The sequence below is a fragment of the Crocuta crocuta genome, unplaced genomic scaffold (genome assembly GCF_008692635.1).
Source record: "Crocuta crocuta isolate KB4526 unplaced genomic scaffold, BGI_CrCroc_1.0 scaffold290, whole genome shotgun sequence".
In the NCBI taxonomy this organism is placed as follows: Eukaryota; Metazoa; Chordata; class Mammalia; order Carnivora; family Hyaenidae; genus Crocuta; species Crocuta crocuta.
Window position 1 is genome coordinate 7,427,439 of NW_027527429.1, and position 21,533 is coordinate 7,448,971.

A 21,533-nucleotide genomic window follows, 5' to 3' on the forward strand; every position below is an offset into this window, starting at 1 on the left:
CGGGTGGAGCGATCTTTCAGCAAAGGGGCTTCCGTTCTCCCAGAAACAATCCTAGATTTCTCCCTTCACCCGCCTACTCTAAACTTCCAGAAAACAACTTTATTCCCATATTCTGCTTCATACTATAGCTAGAGGTAAAAGAGACAGGCCATTCAGTCTGTTTACTTTATCCACACTTATTCCCAGAGATTCAAGTCCCACATAGTCCCTCCCCATTGGACGGTAGGCCATGGGACCTTGGGCCACTACCTCTGGTTAAAACTACTGATCAGGGCAAATAACTGTCTCAGGCTAGACCAATAAGATTTTTCTACCCTAGAAATTCTGTATCGTGACCTAGACTTCAGTATGTGACCTGCAGAAGACTGGCAGTACCACTTGGGGGCCATGTTGACAGGCTGGCTGCTGTGGGGAGAGCTGCAGAACAATCCAGCTCATGGGCAGAAAGGGGTACAGAAAAGATACCATGTGGTGGCTGGACCTGTCAGGGTCATTGAGAGAGAAGCTGTGATTCCTGTGCCACCTTGTTAGTTCTGAGATCCTCATGAGGCCTGCCTCCATTTCCTGCCCTTGGTTTTAGGAGAACCACCAATTTTTCACACTAATTTCCACTTTTATTTAAATTAGCTCAAGTTGGATTCCTTTTCTTAGAATCAAATTAACCCTATGACATTTACATACAAATCCTTCTGCATTAGGCTATACTTTCCTTGAATAAAAGAACTGTACCTTGTTTGCCTTTGCCTTTCTCACATAGTGACTTACACATAATTGATCAATATCTGTCTCATGAACTGAAGTGCAGAAGAAGTAAATGATTTTGGACTTAAATAATTGGTAGCAGTTACAGAGAGAGAAGAAGTTCAAAACTTTTATGAGCAGAGAGCAGGGGCAGGGAAGACATTCAGAAGGAAGCCGCTTTGGCTCACCTCAGTTTGTAGGCAGAGTTTCTGGGGAAGCTAACCACAGACACTCACATCCACAGCAAGTACTACCTTCACACTCCTGGTTAAAACTTGGCAAAGATGAGAGAGGAAAGACAGGCCATCCTAGAACAGCATGTTCTGACTGGGCAGCAGTGACCTCCATTCCTAAAGATCAGTAGCTGATAGAACAAAATGGCAAAGGCGACCCCCAACAGGCTCAACAGCTGTGGCCTGCACCCCTCAGGAGACAGAAGTCATCTGAGGACTTTGTCATGAAAACCTACATTTTCTTTCTTTCTTAAGATAAATTTTCTCTTCTTCACAAAGATCTTAAAAGGCATATTTACCTAATGACAAATTCTAACGTCTTTATACGAGGAAGGCAGAGAAAAATTAGTGCTGGTTTCCATCTAAGTATATTTTTATTTTGAGAAGTACATGATTAATATATGGCTATTATTTTAAAATGTTCTTTCTTTAGATTCAGCAAATAGTCTCGCTGCTTGACTCCTTTTTCAGTTGTTGTAATTTGCCCACAAGGAAAGAGTTCTTGATGAAGTAATGGCTCAGCTGTGAAAAAAGACCCTGTAAGGCCATTCCAGCAATAAAAAAACTCACATCATGAAGATTTCTTGACTACACCCATACAACTCGATAACTAAGGAAGTAGTCCAATCAAGTATACACAATGGGATATGACAAAAAGGCAGATAAAAGACAAGGCTGGACTTCCTGCTGTGATGTGATGTCTTCCCTTTTCACTGCCAGGCAGAGGGCGGCAGGCACAATCAATAGGGGCCAGGTGGCACAGCCATTATCAGGCCTGAGTTGATGGTGAGAAACTGGCAAGCCTCAGAGAAGGACTAGTTAGGACTCAAGGGGTTGATGTCACTTTTGGAATGAGTTGGGCATAAAAATTATACTGCAATCGCTCCACTTGAAAGCAAAAAAAAAGAAAGTGGAATTGTTCCCGAGTGCCTCTGAGATCATATAAATCACATTGGTCTTCATATCACTGAAAAAGTGGCACAGGACAGTAATTTCTTAAATGGCATGAGGTGTAACACACAGATCTGATCCGGCTTACTTTGCCAGGCCTAAGAGGCTAAGTATAGAACAAATCCAATAAAAGCAGTACCTTGCGGCCATGCATTCAGTGTTGGTACTCACAATCACAGGACATTCTCAGAAGGGCCCGTCCTGCACAAGTCAGATAACTTAACAAGCAAATCACCAAAACGGCTTAAAAGTAAGTATAAGAATAAACTTTTCTAGCTTGTACACCTTTATTTTTATTTTGTGTGAAACATAAACTGGACACCATCCATAATAAAGGGCTAAAAATATAGCTAAAATTTATTATTGTTTTTCTCTCAAAATGGATACAATTATAAGAAAACAGGTGTCACATTTGATTAGACAGCTGGGTCCAGCAATTTCTTCAGATCAAAACTGCTCAAGTGGCTACCATGATGAGCTATGACTACGTACTCTATAGTTAAGTTAGATTGGGTTCTAACCACTTCCGTGAAAGTAGGGTACCCTTTCCTACTTACAGTCAGGTAATTTAGTTTTTGCTGCCCTAAGTAAAACCTCTGAAGGATCAATACCAAAAAAGCACATCATTAAAATATACCTTCATATTTATATTTGAAAGCATGGGAGAATGAGGTCCTCCGAAATGCCTGGAATTTTGCATATTTTAACACTAGTGTCTAAAAGGAGTTGTCTGATTGTTTGATGCCATAAATTCCTTGGAGTTCACAAGGATTCGTGACATAATAGGAAATAAGGAGAAGCTCAGAACGCACTTACAATTTATGTCCCAAATTGCCTGGCAATTCAAGGAACCTACAGGTGACCAGTCAAGGGGGTAGCTAAGAGCAATTTCTGAAAACTTAGGACCCAAATATGCCAAGTACCCATGTTTTAATAAAGAAATAATAATTAAAATACACAAAAAAGTTTACCGAAAGGCTACCTAAACCGACATCCGTCTGCGATCTGTGGTTTTTCTTGCCAAAGGTCACCTACCCCAGGGCAAAATTGCTGTCCTCCTTCCAGTCCACAATGCGGCAGATGAACAGCGTGTTGGCATAATCTTTAGGCCGGGTCACAAAGTCCTGGGGACAGTCCTTGAGAGGCACATAAATTCTAGGCACTCGGTGGTCCGAAGGAGAAAACAGGGCGTATTTCCTAAACAGTTCACTGTTCTTATCAGCCAAGAGTTTGAGAAAGCCCGTTGCTGCTCGGGAGTGTTTTTTGTCCAAGATGTAAACCACCTGAAAACACCAAAGATATAGTCAAATGCTGTTTATCCACAGGACTGGATAATAGCTGGGAGAAGTCAGCAGGATATTATCTGGTCAACTAGCTGAGCCTGCAGTTTTTCTAGGTCCAAATGAAGCACCTCTTGGTGATGCTCCATGACTAAGTAATCCACATTTAACGTGCAGCAACTTAAGTATCCAGTGAGCATATTTATCCAACGAAAACTATGCAACACAGGGATGAATTCAATGGAAGTGTTTTCATAACAAAGACCCATCTCCTAAGGACAGTGGGAAGACTTCGGCAGGGAAATAAGGCCCCAAGTAATTGCTCTGCATTTCATTTTTCCCACACGAATGACACAGCAGTTGCTTTTTAAAAATGTTTTTAAACACAAACAAGGAACTGGTCTTTAGTATGCCTTTTGAGGCTGGAAACCTTTAAACCTTCCTTCTTTCCAACATTAAACCCACTCACTCAGGCAACGATTCAGGCTACCACATCACTACAAGGACATACTCTTTCCACCAAGAGAGAAGTCTTTAAGAAAGCAGATCCCCTCCCCCTCCCCCTCCCCCACCCTGGGGAGTTCTTCCTGAAGTGCCGCCCCTACCCCGCACAGACACTCCGCACTTCGGCCTCTTCACTGGAAGTACTTGCCAGCACCCCACTTTGACCCCTGAGCAAAGGTGCAGACACTGTTGTGCGGATGGTTGCTCTTGTTCCCGTCTCTGACTCCATAAGGGCACTCAGCCTGTCTAGGCAGAACCTCCAACCAGCCAGTGTGCCGCTCCTCTGCCCCAGGCACACCCGGCTGCCGCCCCACAAGGCACCTGTCCTCTCGTCCAGTCTCAATCCCCTGGTAGGCTCTGTGTTCTCCTAACTCTTCCTTCCCCCTTGGAAAACACCATTCTGTTTTGAACAAGCTCTTGTGCCCTCTGTCAAGAGTCCCTGACCTGGTCCTCGTATGCGCTTCTCTGTCACCAGGACACTGTCTGCCCCAGGCCCGTTGGACAAAGGTCGCTCCTTCTCCACACAGCCCCATGCGGCACGGTCACATCCAGACCATTTACTCTTCTTGCCTCGTGCAGATAGCTGCATCCTTTTATGGTCCAGGCTGTCCCCTTCTTGTTGCTGCCATCCATGGACCTCCTAGTTACTCTGCAATATCTGGCTTACATTTCCAGGGGAATGACTCAGCCAAGATCTTGTCCTTACAGCCTCTGTATCTCTTCAGTGCTGGTGGCCTTCCCTTCCATTTGGTTCTAGCAACTCATGCTCATGGCCTCAGCACCCTCTGGGACTGATCCAATCCCAAGTGTCATCCAGTTCCCTTCTTCTGTGCCCCTTCATGGCTTCCTCACCACATCATGACTACCGGTGCCTTGACTCTAACCCGTCCTCTGCGTCTGTTTGCTACTTCTCAGGCCTGAGTCCCTTCCTACCTCAGAGGGACACATCATGTTCTGTCACTTCTAGTCCTCTCACCACCGTCACAAGATGCCTCACCCCTCTTGCCCTTCCACTGCACGTGCTCTAAAATATCCTCAATTCTGGGACAGTTCAGCCACTGCTCTTCTCTACTTAAACACAAGCTATTGAGGGGCGCCTGCGTGGCTTGGTCGGTTAAGCGTCCGACTTTCGCTTAGGTCATGATCTCGTGGTTCGTGGGTTCGAGCCCCACGTCGGGCTCTGTGCTGACAGCCAGCTCAGAGCCTGGAGCCTATTTCAGAGTCTGTATCTCCCTCTCTCTCTGACCCTCCCCTGCTCACGCTGTCTCTCTCTCTCTCCCCTAGAAATAAATAAAAATATTTTAAAAAAAAACACAAGCTATTGAGTCCATCAGAAGAGAATTACAATGATACAGATGGATACCATTACGTATTCATGCTATACAACTGTTGCTCTGATCTCAAAATCTCTAAATATTTTTTTTTTTTTACCTGTTCCCAGTCAGCACAATCTCTAAGCCCCATTCTCTTGGTGATCCTCTCCTTCAAGGACTCCAATTATTTGAATGCTGAATCTACTTGTACTGCCCCACAACTTCCAGAAGCTCTGTTAATTTTTTTTTCCAGCCTATTTTCTGTTTGTTCATATTGGGTAAATTCTACTGCTCTGTTCTCAAGTTAACTAATTTTATGCTACTTTCCTACTGAGTCCATCCTGCAAGTATTTTATTTCTGTTAGTGTATCTTTTAGTTTTGTAATTTCCATTTGGTTCTTTTTTATAACTTCTATTTCTTTGCTGAGATTTTCTATTTTCTCATTTGCTTCAAGAGAATTTCTAATTGCTTGTTGAAGCATATTTAAAATCACTGTCAGAGAACAGTAACATCTCCTCACTCATGTGATAATGTCCTAGTTCTTGGTGTAATGAATGATTTTCTGTTGTATCCGGGACCTTTCAGATTTTATAAGAGGAGATTCAGGGTCTTATTTAAATCTTTTAGAAGGCAGGCCACTGTGTCTTGGTGTCACAAGCATAGGGGGCCTGGACTACATTTGTGGGCCGTAGTTCCAATGACAGTTTGATTTTCAGAGACTTTGCAGTACTACTTTGATATGTTTGGTTGACATGGAGCCTCTGGGGCTCCTACCGGTCTCTGCTGGTACTGCCTGAGGGCATGGAAAGAACTTCCTCAGGGCTGGCCACCTGGTCTCTCTAATATGGATTAAGAACAAATCCTAATCCATGTCCATGTAGACAAAGAAACTTCCCATTTAAGGTTTTTATTGTGGTAGGACCCCCGTTACCAGTGCCACCTGACTGCCCAGTGTCTCTGGGTAGGAAACGGGTGTCTCAGACCCCTGCGATAAATGAGGATAAGGTTTCCTGGACCACACCCTGATGCAGGAGGGTCTCCCCTAAAGGTGTTCTCTCACCATCTGCTACTTCGGGATGGGGGGCAGGGAGGAGGGAAATCTCAGGCACAAAGGGACAAAGAGGCTTCCGGGGCTGCGCCACTTCTTTGGCAGGATCCCCGCTACCAGAGCCACCCCGATGTCTGGTGTGCCTTGGGTCGGGGAGAGAAGTCTCAGCTGTGGCAGGAAAGGGGAGCCTTTCTCCTTAATGTCAGCAAGGCTCCCAGTCAATCCCTCTTGCAAGTAGCGCCAGGATTGCCTGGGGCTGCTGGAGGGACTCCTGCTAGATCTGAGCGAGGACCGAGTCTGCCTGGAGCCACCTTCTGTTGCCAGGTTGGATCCAGAAACACTGGGCCCGGTCTCCTGTTGGTGGAGGGGTTCTCTGCTGCCATGTTGTTCCTCTAGTCTTTGAGGCCCTACCTACCCAGCCTTCCTCTCTTCACCTTTCAGAATTCATCTATGGTTGCCTCTTGTTATTTTCCAGGGTTTATAGTTATCCTGGTGGGAAAGAGCAAGGAGAAACAAGTCTATGCCATCTTGTCTGAACTAGAAGTCCTTGCTTCTTGTTTTAATATCTGACAGCAGGAGAAGTGTAGGAGGCAGTTTGACATTACTCATGATTCATACATCAGCTGCAGTGGAAATGACTTGACCACAGCAAGTAAGTTTTGCAGACAAGTGCTGTTTTGCCCTACGATTTTAGATTGAATTCACTAAGAAACTATCCCAAAAAACAAACCAACCCAGAAAGAGAGAGGGTACCATTGGGGGGCAGCAGCAAATTGCAGAACACAAGTTCCATCTACAGAGGGTTGCCCGTACTCAGCTCCAACTAAAGTCATGTAAGAACGTGGCCCAGTGTTGCCGGATGTTCTGTTTTGTCAAGAGAAGCCAGAAGTCTGATTTTTTTTAGTAAGCTACTTAGTCAGAATTTTTAAACGCTGCACAGGTCAAACAGAACACAAGTCTGTAAGCCAGATCCATCCCACAGGCTTTCCCTTCATTACCTAGTATGCTGCCTGGTATATAGTTTGTATTCAAAATGCTTATTAAAATAACTGGACAGGCAGTTGAGGGTTAACGTATATGTGATATAATTTAGAAATTTCCTCAAGTCACCATGCAAGAAGTACCATCCTAACCAATTTGCTAGATTGAGTGGCAATACCACCAGAGCAGGTTAAACGTGCTGAAGGGCGTCTCTGGTAGAGAAAGCCTCATGCTTACTCCACTCGCTGAACCACATCTTCCCGAGCTATCTGCATAGCTGGGGCGGCTGTGTCTGATACCATATCTGAATATGCCACTAGCTATACAGTTGAAAAACAAAATTGAATTATGCAAAGCAACAAAGACAGGATACAAAGCAAATTTTGTATGCCTACAATAACTAAATTACATACTTGGGGAAAACTAAAAAAGACATTAAAAACTTGCTTTTGAATGAGATATGGACATGACAACAATAAAAAAAAAATAGAACAAAAAACTAAGAATCTAGAAGGAGTCCACATTCCTATTGCTTCACTAGAGCCTAAATTCTCACTCCACTTTACATAACCCAAAGTGGAAATCAAAGATGTCATATTATAAGTGTGGTTTAAGCAGAAAAAGATAATGCAAAACTTCAATAAACATTCCCACACACAAAGAGAAGACTTTGGACCTTCATCCAAACACAAACAAATCAACATATATGTATATACTTCAAGTTATTAAAAAATATTAGCGTTTTAGGACTCCTTGCTTCCATTGACTTCTCGGATTAACTGACCACCTAGAGTCCTAACTGAATCGCATGAGAGACCTTTGACAGGTAGCACAGGTGACAGTCATTTGCACAAGTGCAGAAAATCTGTCTGCAATGACCTTTGCTGATCTTTGCAGCGACTTCTCTGATAAAGCTCTTGTGTCCTGTGACATGGAGGCACTCTCATCTTTTGTGACTGGCGCATCAGCATCTTCTTTGCCTACATCAAGGAGAGGGGGAAAAAGAGAAGAGGAATCAGTCAGATGCATATCTATTAGGCGTACAGACTCAGGAGATTTTTAAATTCAGGGCACCATTTACTCTCAACTATTCATTTTACAGAAAAGGAAACCCAGGCCCATAGTGGTTAAGGGTCTTAGCTAAGGTCAATCACATCACCAACCTGCATGAATGCTCCTACTCAGCAGGTCACATTTGATCTATTTAATGTTATTCATATGCTAAGTGTCATACAAGTGGAGAACATCAAGCTATGTTAAACTGAACTCAATCGGCTATGTCAAAATGCCAGACAAACTAGATGTGAAATACTGCCCGGGCCCACAATGAAGAATAGAGATAGGTTAATTTATTAAGCACATCTGCTGAAATCAAAATAAATGTTAACTTTTAAAAGTACTTTGATACCAGCCATAACAAACAAAATGGTGGAAAATAGATTATATTTATTAAATAAATAAATAAAAAAGCCAACCCTAATTTTCCTGGCTTTTCTTAGTGACATTAAATAAAGAGTAAAGTATTTAAAGTCTTTTAATGTTTAACATCCTTTCTTTAGAACTTATAAAATGCACATTCACCCAAGAAACTGAAACCACATCTCCCCAATAAAGAGAGAGAGTTAGGCTCTGTACCAGAAGTATTAAAACCACTTATGAACAAATGCAGCAAATTACACACTTCTGAACATTTAATATCTTGTATGTTCATGTGTTACTTTCAAGTTCCCCCACTAAATATTCTTATCCAACTATACTGGAGTTTCTGGATTCTAGGGGTCACAACCAATTCATGTGGGACCCACTCCAGACAGCTAAGAGGGACTTGCACTTATCATTTAGACATTATCAAGGCCAAAATAAATAAATAAATCCTTTTCAGGGCTGGCCGGTTCTTAGCAAAGGCTCAACTTAAGGCCAATTTTTACCATTCTGGGTGTACCCTGGAAACACTGACATGATCTGACCTACTGGGGCTTAAGAATGACCGACTGTTTGCTTTTCCATCTATGTTGAAATATACCTACCATAGTGCCCACTGAAAGTAGAATGCTCCTTGTTTTCTAAAAAAGAAAAAAACAAACGAAAACTTTCCCATTGTGGATCACCCTGTCCATCAGTAAAAGAGGACATTCATCTTTTATTTTAGGCCATAGCTCAGAATTACAAGATCATTAGCTGCTTCCAGGACAGCATCTTTTTATTCTTGGGGAGAAAAAAACCACACACAAGTTGTTGATCTGTTCCATAAGGTATCTTGCCAATGTGTTTTGCAGAACAAGGTCCTTCAGGAAGGGTTAGGAGGCTGGGGTTACCAGTGAGCCAGTACGCTCTGCCGAGGTATCTGCCACCTGAGTTTCCAGTCTCGAGAGTTGGCGATCAAGATAGGGTAGTGAGGGGATTGCTAAGGCAGCCCCAGTCCCGGGCATGCAGCCTTCTGTCACGGTCGCTGATGCTTCCAACTTAAAATGACTGTTGCTTTAGATTCTATCCCAACAACAAGCAAGTCTTCTGTTCCAAAGGTTAGGCCAGGTTGCATCCAGAGGAAGGAGGCAAGCCATAGAAGTGAGCCCAATCATGATTTTCAGATACCACACCTGAACATGTCCTTTTCAGGTTCTGTGTTCATAAGGATATCCTGACAGAAATAATGCTTTGTTCAAAGATGCATGCTAATAAATTAAACTGAAGTTTATAGCCCTGCAGGAGAGCATCACAGATACATTCAACAAATGTGAAGAGACACAATGCCAGGTTTGAAGGTGAATCACCTTAATAGGTTTCCAACAACTACATCTTGTGACGCTAAATAGCAAAGTTGTCAGTTTAATGAGGGAATCGACCACATTGTTTAATCACAAGATTCTTCGTTTATTCATTTGTTCCATGTGTATTTATTGAGCAATGGGCAGTATGGATTCAGTAGTGAATAAAAGAAATATGGCTCCAGCCCTTACAGAACATTTACTTTACTGTGTGAGTGATGTTCAATAAATAACCACTCAATAAATATAAAGTTATAAGTTGTGATGAAGGCTAAGAAGGAAAGAATAGTTCCAAAGAGGAAGAATCCTCTCAATACGCAATTTAGATGAAGGGGTCAGGGAAAGGCCCTGTGTGGCAGTGACATTTAAGCGGAGACCTGAGGATGGTGTGTACAGGAGTGAAGAAAGGGACAGAATATCCAGGTGGGAAATGGCACTTGGGAGTAGGCAGAGGTGGGAAGTTCTGGCACAAACAGGGAACAGAAAGAAAACCACGGAGCCAGAGCAGAGTATGCAGGAGGAAGGGCATGGCAAGGGACGGGAATGAGAGGTAGCAAGAGTCAAGTCAGCTGGGGTCTTGTAGGATTTAAGCATCCTGAATTGAATCCTAAATACCATGGGACACTGGCTAAGGATTTTGTACAAGATGACATTGCCCAAAGCGCTGTTCCAGCAAGCCAAGAGTGGAGTTAGGAAAGCCAGTGAAGAGCTACCACAGAAGTCCAGACATGTGAGCATGGTACAAAGTAGGCACTGCAGACGGAATTAAAAAGAACAACATAAGACATATTTTGGAGTTGAACAAATAGATTTTGGTGGTCATCAGATATCATTAGCTATGAGAAGTGAAGGATTATTTCCAGCTTTGTGACATCTGCAGCTGCACTGATAGAGACGCCATTACTGGTCCAGGAAAGACTAGAGGAGGGGGCAAACATCACGAGTTCTACTTCAAACGTGTTTCTATTTGAGGCCACCAAGGAAACCTTCAAATGATGATGTTCAGTAAGCTTTTCAATAGAAACGTCTGGAACTCAAAAAGAGACGTCTGCGCTGTGGCTTCAAACACGGTTTAAACGCTGAGACCGTCCACATTTATACTTTCCAGGCCAAGCTGGGGAGAAGAGATTGAACCCAAGTCTATTCAACTACTAAGTTCATAAAGCTCTTCCACTGCCACATGGCTCCAGTGATAAGGACTGTGTTGTCACTGGAGATAAGAAAGATTCACTGAGGAGTAACCTGGGCTTGAAGGATGTATAGATGTTCTGAGAGATGAAAATGTTAAGGGGCATTGCAGGTTAAAAGTCCAGAGCTGTGAAAGACCCTGGCAGGTAAAGGACTAGTAAGAGATTTATTGTAGTCACCGGCAGGTTGAAGACACCAGGGCTAGGTGAGAAGGCTCTGGAGTGGGGAGAGGAACAGGGCTGGCAGAAAGGTCTTATGGCAGACATTTTAGTTACTGCCCATGATCTAGTCTCTTCTTCTCTGGCAACCAGGACTCCAATTTTTAGCCGGGTAAACTAGTTAAAAGACTACATTTTTCAGCCTTCTTGCAACTAAGTATGGTGTACATGTCTAAGTTTTGGCGAATAAAATGGAGGTTAAAGTGCTGCGAGTAAGTGACTTCCAGGAAGTGTCCTTAAAGGATGGAGGCCCAGTCTTCCTTCTTGCTGGCTGGAATGTGGATGTGACAGCTGGACCCCAAGTGCTCACCTTGGTCCCAGAGGCCACAGGTGCTTTCTACTCTGCAGAGCAGCACAACAGAATGAGCTGAAGACTGTGTAATGAGCTCCAGAGCCCCAGCCTGCCTACTTCTGGTCTTCTTTTATATGAAGTAGAAATAAATTTCTTTCTTGTTTAAGCCACTGATGTTTTAGGATTTAATGCCATTCTCAACAGAACATACTGTCTAACATACGGTCCAGGTCATGAAACTGACAAGCCTGGACACTAACCTGTAAAGCATTATAAAGGTATGGGACACATACATTTCAGGGCTACGAATTTGGAAGCACCATTGAATGTAAAGACAATAGCAGCAAAGATCTTAGGAAGCTGGGGCTGCAGTCTAGGTGAGACACAATCAGAATGTGAATTAGACAGTGGCAGTGAGAGTAAACAGGCGAGATTGGAGCGAAGTGTCCGAGAAGGATGAGGCTAAGTGTGTCTCCATCACCATGGATGACTTAGTATATGGAAAGTGGGCTTAAATTAAAAGAGATTTTGATTGAATATCAGGAAAAATGGTTTGACAGAGCAATCAAACTCCATGAAGAAACTACTAGACTAGGGCAGGCTGGTTGTCCTCACAAGGGTAAAGGTTTTGCATCTCCAACAGTCTTCAGTTTTGCCATACTGAAGGCCAAGGTGGCCCATACATTCTGTGGTCCCTTCTAGTTCAAAAACTTCTAGAAACTAGTGACTACTACCAAAATTCTTCATCTAAAAGAGAGAATTTTCTAGAAGATAGATACACTACACTAATATAAGCAACTACTCATTATATCCCCCAAGAAATACTCTAAGAAGAAAAGTCCTAATCTCTTCCTACAGATTATCTGAAGCTTCTATAAACATTTAAGAAGTAAAATGTCATGGTTTGGTGGGGCTGCATTGCCACTTACATCTATCAAGTGCAGACCCTGATGGCCCTGATTTGGTCTTCTCATACATACACAACAAACTGACAAGTCTGATGATAGTTAATGTTTTACAAACACAGCAAAAGATTTAAGATGACTGAACTATAATGCCAAGTGGGGACAATGTGAAGAAGAAGGCAAGGAATTGGGCAAAAGGAGTTTCAATGTACCCAATTAAACAAGAGACAAACTGGCAGACCCAGCCTTTTGTCATCTCTTGATGAAGGGCCACAGAAATTTACTATTTCCAACAAGAACCCAGTGAAAACTGTGATATGCATGAAATATAAAAATATTTCCCTTCAGATCTCTCAAAATCAAACAACCAGGGAAACTTATTTCATGTGCCCCCTCCCCCGCCAGGGAAACACAGAAACGGCAGCACAAGTCCTCCCAGGGGCGAGGAAGCACCCATGTTATAGTCACTTGCCATGCTGCAAGTTTGCCAGGCCTAACGCTGATGGCCATCCTAGGACCTCAATCCAGTTCTGGCCAAGCCAAAGCTCAGGGGCACCAATGAGTTCCCTTCTTCACAAACTCCAGCCCAACCAAGTCTCTCACTCTGAAATAAAGCTAATGGACTGCGTGGCGGCAGTTTTCACGGCACGTTCACACACATCACCTCATTTGCTTCACACCACAACTTCATACTATGGGTAGAATGGGTACTGTTATTTTAGTTTCATCAAGGACATGGGAGGGATGAGGAGGCAGAGTCTGTCGCCAGCTGGCAGGGATCCCGGTGCTGACTGTGGTGACCAGTTCTCCATACGAGCAGGAATCAGAGCATCATGGGAAGAGTCACGAAAAACTACATCAAGATATTTAAGGGGCTGGAACCAACTGAAATGCTGGAGTCAACTCACTGAAGGTATTGAACATCTGCGGAGTATCAGGCACTGCAAATGGCCCTGTCTCTCTTCTCTGAGAGCTCATATGGTAGAAATGCGACAAAGATTCAAACAGTGAAAGTACATGGTGCTGGTGACTACTGGTAAGTAGTGTGCCCAAAGGCAGTGAGAAGGGAGCCAGGCAGTTTGACAGTAAACCTATAAGCCAAAACTGGCAAGACTGAGTAGGAGCTAGTTAGATGGACTGGCATAGGGAGCATTCCAGAAAGGAAGAGGAACATGTGCAAAGGCACACAATCAAGAATGAATTAAGAAGGAGGAATTTCTATGTGTCTAAACAAGTTGCAGGAATCAGACCACGGAGGGTCTTATGTGACATGCTGAAAAGTATGTATTTTATGTTATAGGAATGGAAAGCTATTGAAATTTGTGACAATAATATTATTAGAGTTATATTTGATGAGGGGTCAATGGTCAGTCTGTTGCTCCTTTGAAGCAACTCTGTCATTTTCTCTAGCTGCTTTTGTGATTTTCTCTTTGCCCTTGGTTTTCGTTGGTAGTTCCTCTTGATGTACCTCAGGTTGAATTTTTTAAAAATTCTACTTGCAATCACTGGTCATCTTAAATCTGTGATTTGGTATCTCACCTGTTATGGAAAATTTCAGCCATTACTTTTAAATTTCATTTTGCTTATTTTTTTTCACTCATCTCCTTCTTGGGTTCTAATTTAATTTATTTAGACCTTTCTCCTCTGTGTTTTCTATTTGTCTCTCCATGTTAAACTCTGGATAATTTTTTCTTACTGTCTTCCACTTTGTTAATTTTCTCTTCAGCTTTATCCCGTCTTCTGTTAGGTTTGTCCATTGAGGCACTGTCCTTTAAACCATGTAATCAAAAACACTACACTTTTCCTCATCCGCTGAGTTAACTTCATTATAGTTATGTTTACATCTAGAATTTTTATTAGGTTTCTTTTCAAATGGCCACATTTCATGGTTTCCTAAAGGCCACATTTCATGGTTTCCTACTTTTTTGTAGATATGTTCAAGCTTATCTTTTATTTCTTTAAATACTGTAGTTTTTTACAGATGGTGATGACTCTACTATCTGTTGACATTTATGAAGGACTGTTTCTATTGCTGATGGTTGTTGATGGTTCTTGCCACTGGAGTATGGTTTCCTTAGGTGCATGGTTATATTTATGTACTGATCACTGAATAATAGAAGGCCTAGGTTGAAGAAACCTTCCTTTGGAAAGAATTTCCACTTGGTTTTGCCAGATACCTGCAAGCATACCAGCCTTTAAGCCAAGTCAAGACTGGACATTCCTTGGTTGACCCAGGCAGCTTGAAGCCGGGCTTTAATTCCACCTGTGAGCTGGGGCATTTCAGGTCTACCTTCATCCACATGGTGTAGCCCTTTGATGTCCCAGCTTCTTGTGAGACCCCCAGCTGCTTTATTTGCTCCCCAGGACTGCTGGTCAAATCTGCAATTACTGCCTGGGTTCCCCATTCCAGTTTTAACCTGGCAATGCTTGTTAGCTCTTTAATGCTCTAAGTTTTGGGGGTTTTGTCACTTTATGCAAATATTTTTAGTTTTGTTCAGTGGGCAGAGATGTGTCTTAATAACAGCCCATCATTACTATTAACAGAAACTCTCCATGATTTGTATTTTACAAGTATTTTTCAGGTGGCAGTGTGGCCATAGTTGGGGACACTGATGGGGTGAGAAGAGGGGAGGGGGCAGTGGTGATCTATGCAGGAAACACAACAGGGAGACAGTGAGGAAGCTCCTGCAACAGTGCCCCATGTTACATAAGGCAGAAGCACAAGGGATGAGAGAAGAGGCAGGTACTCTCACATTTTTTTTCCTCGCAACTCCACAAGGAAAGTATTACTATTTTGATATTGAGAGAACAGTAATCAGCAGTTGAAAGGTATGAAGTAACTTATCCCAGGGTTCATTCAAGGAGATGGTTAGTAGAGGGTGAGCCAGGACCCATTATGCCTCCAAGTCCAGCCACCACAGTTGAATGAGATCTAGAAAAAAAGATAGGTACATGTGGGTGGGTTCCAATGAGGAGGGGAGGGTTGCCAAAATTTTTATAATTCAGTTATAGATAGACATTGATGCCAAGTGATAAACAGCTCTCCATATAATTTTACTGCTTCCACCCATACGGATGATAGAGTAGTTAAAAGCATGAGCTTTGAAGTCACAAGACCTAAATTCAAACCTAAGTCCTGTGACCTTGAATTATGTGGCTTTGAACAGGTGACTCCTTCTTTCTGAATTTCCTCCTTAGTAAATCAGGAATAGTTTACATGATTTATGTTTATAGGTAGTGCCCTGGCACAAAGTACAATAACAAAAACTGTTAAATGTTAGCTATTATTAATATGGTGTTGTTGATGATATTATTAGTATTCTTATTAGCTCTTGCTTGCAATGAGTTTGGAGTGAATACAACCCTGCTGTCCTGGGCACAACAGACTGAACATGACTGGTGGACAGGACGATGACAATATTATAAAATGGGTCACATTTCCTCTGTAAAATGTAACCAATCTATAGGGCTAATGGGAAAATTAAATGAAATTAATGCGTGTAAAAGTGCTATAGTGGCTAGAATACAGTGCGCACACGCTAATTGCTATATAATATATATTTAAATTACACGTACTTTTCCGTATGCTTGGCACCTTCCGTGTGCAGTAAGGGAAAATAAGAGCTGGTGCTATGCAGGTAGGCAGAGGCCAGGTCAACAGGAGGAAGTGTGGATTTATCCCAAAGGCAATGAAGAGCGATAGAAAAGAGTAGGCAGGGGACTAACATGACTTACACTTTAAGAGGCTCACGCTGGTTGCTGTGTAGGGAGCAGATTTAGGAGAAGTGAGATTAGAGACGGAAAAGTCAGTTGTTAGCAGGTTACTGCAGTAAATCAGACTAGTGGCAGAGGGAATCGAGGGTTCCACATCAAGAGGTACTTAAAAGGCAAGACTGACATGATTACTTGGATGTTAGTGGGGAGCTGAGGGAGGGAGGTCATATGGGGTAGAGTTAAGAAATGGGAAAAAGTGGGGCACCTGGGTGGCTCAGTTGGTTAAGCGTCTGACTTTGGCTCAGGTCATGATCTCACAGTTCAGAGTTAGAGCCCTGAGTTGGGCTCTGTGCTGACAGCTCAGAGCCTGGAGCCTGCTTCGGATTCTGTGATTCCCTCTCTCTCTCTGCCCCTCCCCTGCTCATGCTGTCTCTCTCTCTCTCAAAAATAAATAAAACATTTTAAAAAAAGAAATGGGAAAAGCTGCTTTAATGCCATAAACAGAAGTTCTCAGAGTAGAGGTCCCTGACCCGCAGCATCAGCATCACCCGGGAACTCTGGGAAATGCAAGTTCTCAGGCCCCGCCCAGACCTACTGACTCAGGACCTGAGGGCAGGGGGGCGGGGCAGCAGTCTGTTGGAACAAGCTCCCCAGGGGGTTCTGATTCTGACTCACACTGAAGTGTACGAGCCTCCCTACAGACAAATGGGCCGTGAGCCACCACAGGAAGAGCATCGGCAGGCAACCAGGAGAGAGAAGTTCAGTTAGCACTTAGTGAGTCTGAGGTGATCTGATGCCTGAGAGTAGTCTGGGCTGGAGACAGAAATGAGAACGTCCCCTGTGCACAGAGGACAAATGGTTAAGTGTGCTGGCATCCTCAGAAACGGTGTCGAATCAGAGGGGTCAAAACAGGGAAAAACACCAATATTTGAGAAAGCAGAAGTAGAAAGCCTACAAGGACCCTGAGGTATGGTCAGGGAAGGGGGAGAAAAGTCAGACTCCTGTGGGATGAGAAGCAAAACAAAAACAAAAAACAGAATCAAGCATTTTAACAGGGAAAGGATGATCAGCAGAGTGGCCTTAGTAACAAAGTCACAGGCAACCCCAGTGAGACTAATTTGAAAGAAGGAAACACTGTGAAGTCAGGACACTGTGTGTGGGGAACTGAATGAAAGGTAAACTGAGGAGATGAGGGTGTGGACTAGGCTCCGGAAGTCTGACCATGAAGGAGTGGAATAATACAGGGTGGTGGCTGCAGGGGTAGAGAGAAATTACAGCACGGTTGTTATTTTACTTTTTTAAGATAAGGGAGTCTTGGTCACAGTTAATTGCTGATGGGAAGGAACCACTACAGAAGGTGTGGTTGAAGAGGCCACAATTAGGAACAGGAGGGGGCCCTGGGCAGGAAGGGATGGGATCCAGAACCCAGGGAAAAAGATTAGCTTCAGGCAGCTTCAGGCAGCAGGACAGAGATGCCACCTTCTCTGTAAATGGAGGGGACAAGCCATTTGTAAATGTGGCGGCCGAAAGCTGAGGGGGACCCTAGAGGGGGCAACTTTTGTTTTCTCTGAGACAGGTAAGCCAAACTCCTCTGCCGAAAAGGGCTAGAGGAAGTGGAGGATACCCATTATATTCCAAGCTGGGCTCCACAATTCCAGGGGAGGATCAAATGCAAATGGCATCCCCAAACAGTGGTGCTGAACATGCCAGGCACTGTGCTCTGTGCATTCAAAATAAAACTAGGAATTAGCTATTAAGCACCTACTGCACACATCTGACACTGTACGAGGTGATTTACATACACCACCACATTTAGTATTCTCCCATAATCCAATGAGGTAGGCGGGTATTATCATGCCAATTGCAGACAGAAGAGAGATAAGGCTCACAAAGATCAAATAATGGGCTTGCCCATGGATACCAGCTGGGAAGAGGCAAGGGCAGGATTCAAACCTAAGTCTCATGAATGCTGGCACCTCACGCTCTTCCCACGATGCCACACAATCTTCAGGATCCTCGCAGGATTGATGGAAATGGAAGCAGAAAAGAAAACATGATTTTTGAGAGATCTGCCCAAGTGATCAGATACTGGGAGAAGTCAATCTACTCTGTTTGGGGCAATTTTTGAGTCTGGGATGGCAATGGGACATAATTATGACAATATCCTCTACCCAAGCTGGAGATATGGTTCTACATCCTGGGGTAGAGGCTGGGAACATCAGTTAGATGATAATGTCTGCGTACTCGCAGACAGATGGGCTGAGGCTGGGGAAGGAAGGACTTAACAAAGTAAGCGTAAAAGGATGAACAGATGAACGAAAAGAAAATTAACACTCAAGCATTAAGAGGGAAAATCCCTTCACCACCAATTTTTCTATACTGTTCTCACCCATAAACTGGTGAGAGACTAAGAAAAGAGGTGCTTATCACAGCAGGACTTGGTCACCCTTCTCATCAGGCTGACCACACAGATGCCTTCAGGTTCCTGAGTTGGAGCCGAAACCTGAGTTCCTCACAGGGCCGTCTTCTCAGATGGGGCTCAGCACGGATTCCCATTCCCAGCTGTGAACTGTATTAATTACATCATCAGCACTCTCCCGCTTTTCCCCAAGTACTCTCTGCTCCAAATCTTTCTCTTGCCCAGGAGAAACTACTTTTAAATTTCTTTCTACTAAAGCTTTAATTGGCTTTTAGCCTCATGGCTCCCCAAAGACCCAAATGTAGGCACACAATGTAGCTGGCTTTAACTTACTAATTCTGCATCTTTCCCAGCAGACAGATGATTCCTCCAAGTTTAAGCTGACTTCCATCTGAGTTTTTCTTAAAGGGGACAACCTTTCCATCTGATTATGATGTGACCATTTCAACACGAGAAACACAGTGTCTACTGGATCAGTAAAGTCAAACTGATCTTTATTTACTTGACCTCTAAGGTCTAACAAAACTTCAAAAAATGAAAAGGTGCTAAGCTACCTTGCAGGGTTAAGTGGAGACGGGCCTCAAACATGGGAAGCTAGACTAGAGGAGTCTTGCTGTGTGCTGAGTCTTCAGTCCACATATACCAAACATATATTCTCTCTCTCTTATGCTCCAAGCCTCTTAAAGCACCTGAGATATTTCATCCTACTGAATATCTCCAACGGGAATAATAAGATCCAGCCCACTGCCTGGGCAAAAGGGAAAGAATTAAAATGCTGCTGCTCTAAGAGCCAGTCTTCTTTATCAATTCACTTGCTGTGACCTAAAAAAAGCATGACCACAAAGTGATCATTAATAGGCAAAAGAAAACGGTTTGAAGAAGAAGTTGGTCTTTATAGACGGCATCATTAACTGAGATCTATCAGGCCGCCTAGGAAACAGAACAATGCACCACTGAAAAACAGCTAATGTTTGAAGCATCTCTGATGGAAAACTGTTTCTCCTTAATAAGGTAACAAGCTCTAACTCTAAATGCAAATCAGCCTAATGTGGATCACCCCAGTCAGGTTATAGAGACATGAATGAGTCATTGCTTTTGATGCCAAACTGGCGAATCTGAAGGTTTTATAATGGATCGCGTGTGGCTGCCGTGGACAAAAAGGACTCAGGTGTTAAGCAGGAGTGTGACCTTTGACCTTCATCAGTTTCAAAGAAGGAAAAAAAGAGGTCTTTTGCAGAGCTTTTGCTTAATACAAGACTCTGTTCTCAATAGCTGCAAGGGGATGAAAGATGAGCAAAAACAGTCACATAAGGGAAGAAAAGAAAATATTCAACCATAATAAGATAAGTGAAGGAATACAGACTGAAAAACAAAGCAGCTATGAAGAGGAGTCACAGAAGGGAACGTCACACATTTAGTTGGAAGAAATAAGTAACGGAGGAAATGTCTTGCAGTGAGTGTACTCTAAGAAGGGCCCCACTGATCCTCACACCTCCTGGACTGCACATCTTTGTACAATGCCCTCCCTGAGTGTGGGAAGGGCCTGTATCTTCCTTCTAACCAACAGAATATGGCAAAGATGCTGGAATGTCACTTCAGTGATTAGGTTACATAAGACTGTATCTTCCATTATTAGCACTCTCCCTCCCTTACTGGATCCAATGAAGCTAGCCGCCACATAAAGACGCCCATGCAGCAACGAGCTGAGGCAGCCTCTGGCCAGCAACCAGCAAGGAACTGAGATCTTCATCCCAAGAGCCCACAAGGAACTGAATATAGCCAACAACCACAGAAGCTTAGCCTTCAGTTGAGTGACACCTTGATTATGGCCTTGCGGGGAAACTCTGAAGCAGAGGACAGAACTAAGCCATATATCTAACGAGATACAGATTCCTGACTAAACAGGAACCTTGTATCCTATACTCACCACACCTTGGACACCAAATGTATGGGTTTCTCACACCAAACAATTCCCTAATTCTCTGAGTGTCCTACAATTTAATTCAATTCAGACACTAGGGTTAGTACAGACCTCACAGGTTAAGGGCTCAGTCCCACAAGCCTGCCCCCAACTTCAGACACCAAATGTATGTAGTGGGTCTCTAGGTTACCCACACTTCTGAGTTGGCTACATATTGGGAGGGGGGATTCCCACGACCCACTCCTCAGGTTCAATAATTTGCTATAATGGCTTACAGAACTAAGGGTAACACTTAATGTACATTTACTGGCTTAGTACAAAAAATATAATAAGGGATACAGATGAACAGCCAGATGAAGAGGTACACAGAGTGAGGTCGGAAAGGATCCAGAGCATAGGAATTTTTGTTCCTGTGGAGTAGGGTACACCACCCTCTCAGCATGGAGATGCATTCACTAACCCAAACCCTGTAAGTTCAGAAGGTTTTTTAATGAGGGCCTCATCACATAGGCACGATCAATTATTACTCAGTTGCCAGCCCTTCTCCCCTCCCTAGAGGATGGCGGGTAGGGCTGAAAATTTCAACTTTCTAATCATGGCTTGGTCTTCTGGGTAACCAGCCCCCATCCTGAAGCTATCCAAGGGTCCACCAAGAGCCACTTTGTGGAACAATAGATACTCCTCTCCCTCAGGAAATTCCAAGGGATTCAGGAGCTTTGTGTCAGGAACCAGGGTCAGAGACCAAATATTAGAACAAAAGATGTTCTTAGCACCCCTATCCTCAGGAAATTCCCAGGGTTTTAGGAGCTCTGTGTCAGGAACTGGAGCCACAGGTCAAATATATAGATTTCTTATGATGTTACACTGACCCACAGAAAATGCAAGATAATAAATGTTACTTTAAGCCACTAAGTTTGTGGCAATTTATTGTACAGCAATAGATGATTAATACACATGTAAAATGACAGTTGATATTTGAAGATTGGAGGGATGATTTTCATAGGAGATGGAGAATTAGGAGGCATTCATGGCAAACAAAAAAAAAAAAAAGGGGGACAA

General features: G+C 43.3%; 1 protein-coding gene across 1 annotated transcript in view; it reads right to left on the reverse strand.

Annotated features, from left to right (window-relative positions):
* DIS3L2 (DIS3 like 3'-5' exoribonuclease 2) overlaps window positions 1–21,533 on the reverse strand; it is a 373,116-nt gene that overhangs the window by 174,796 nt on the left and 176,787 nt on the right. Inside the window, exons 7-8 of the mRNA XM_077757924.1 lie at window positions 7,932–8,032; window positions 2,961–3,208 (exon numbers count right to left, since the gene is read on the reverse strand). Coding sequence (XP_077614050.1) covers window positions 2,961–3,208; window positions 7,932–8,032 — 349 coding nt within the window. The remainder of the gene's footprint in view (window positions 1–2,960; window positions 3,209–7,931; window positions 8,033–21,533) is intronic.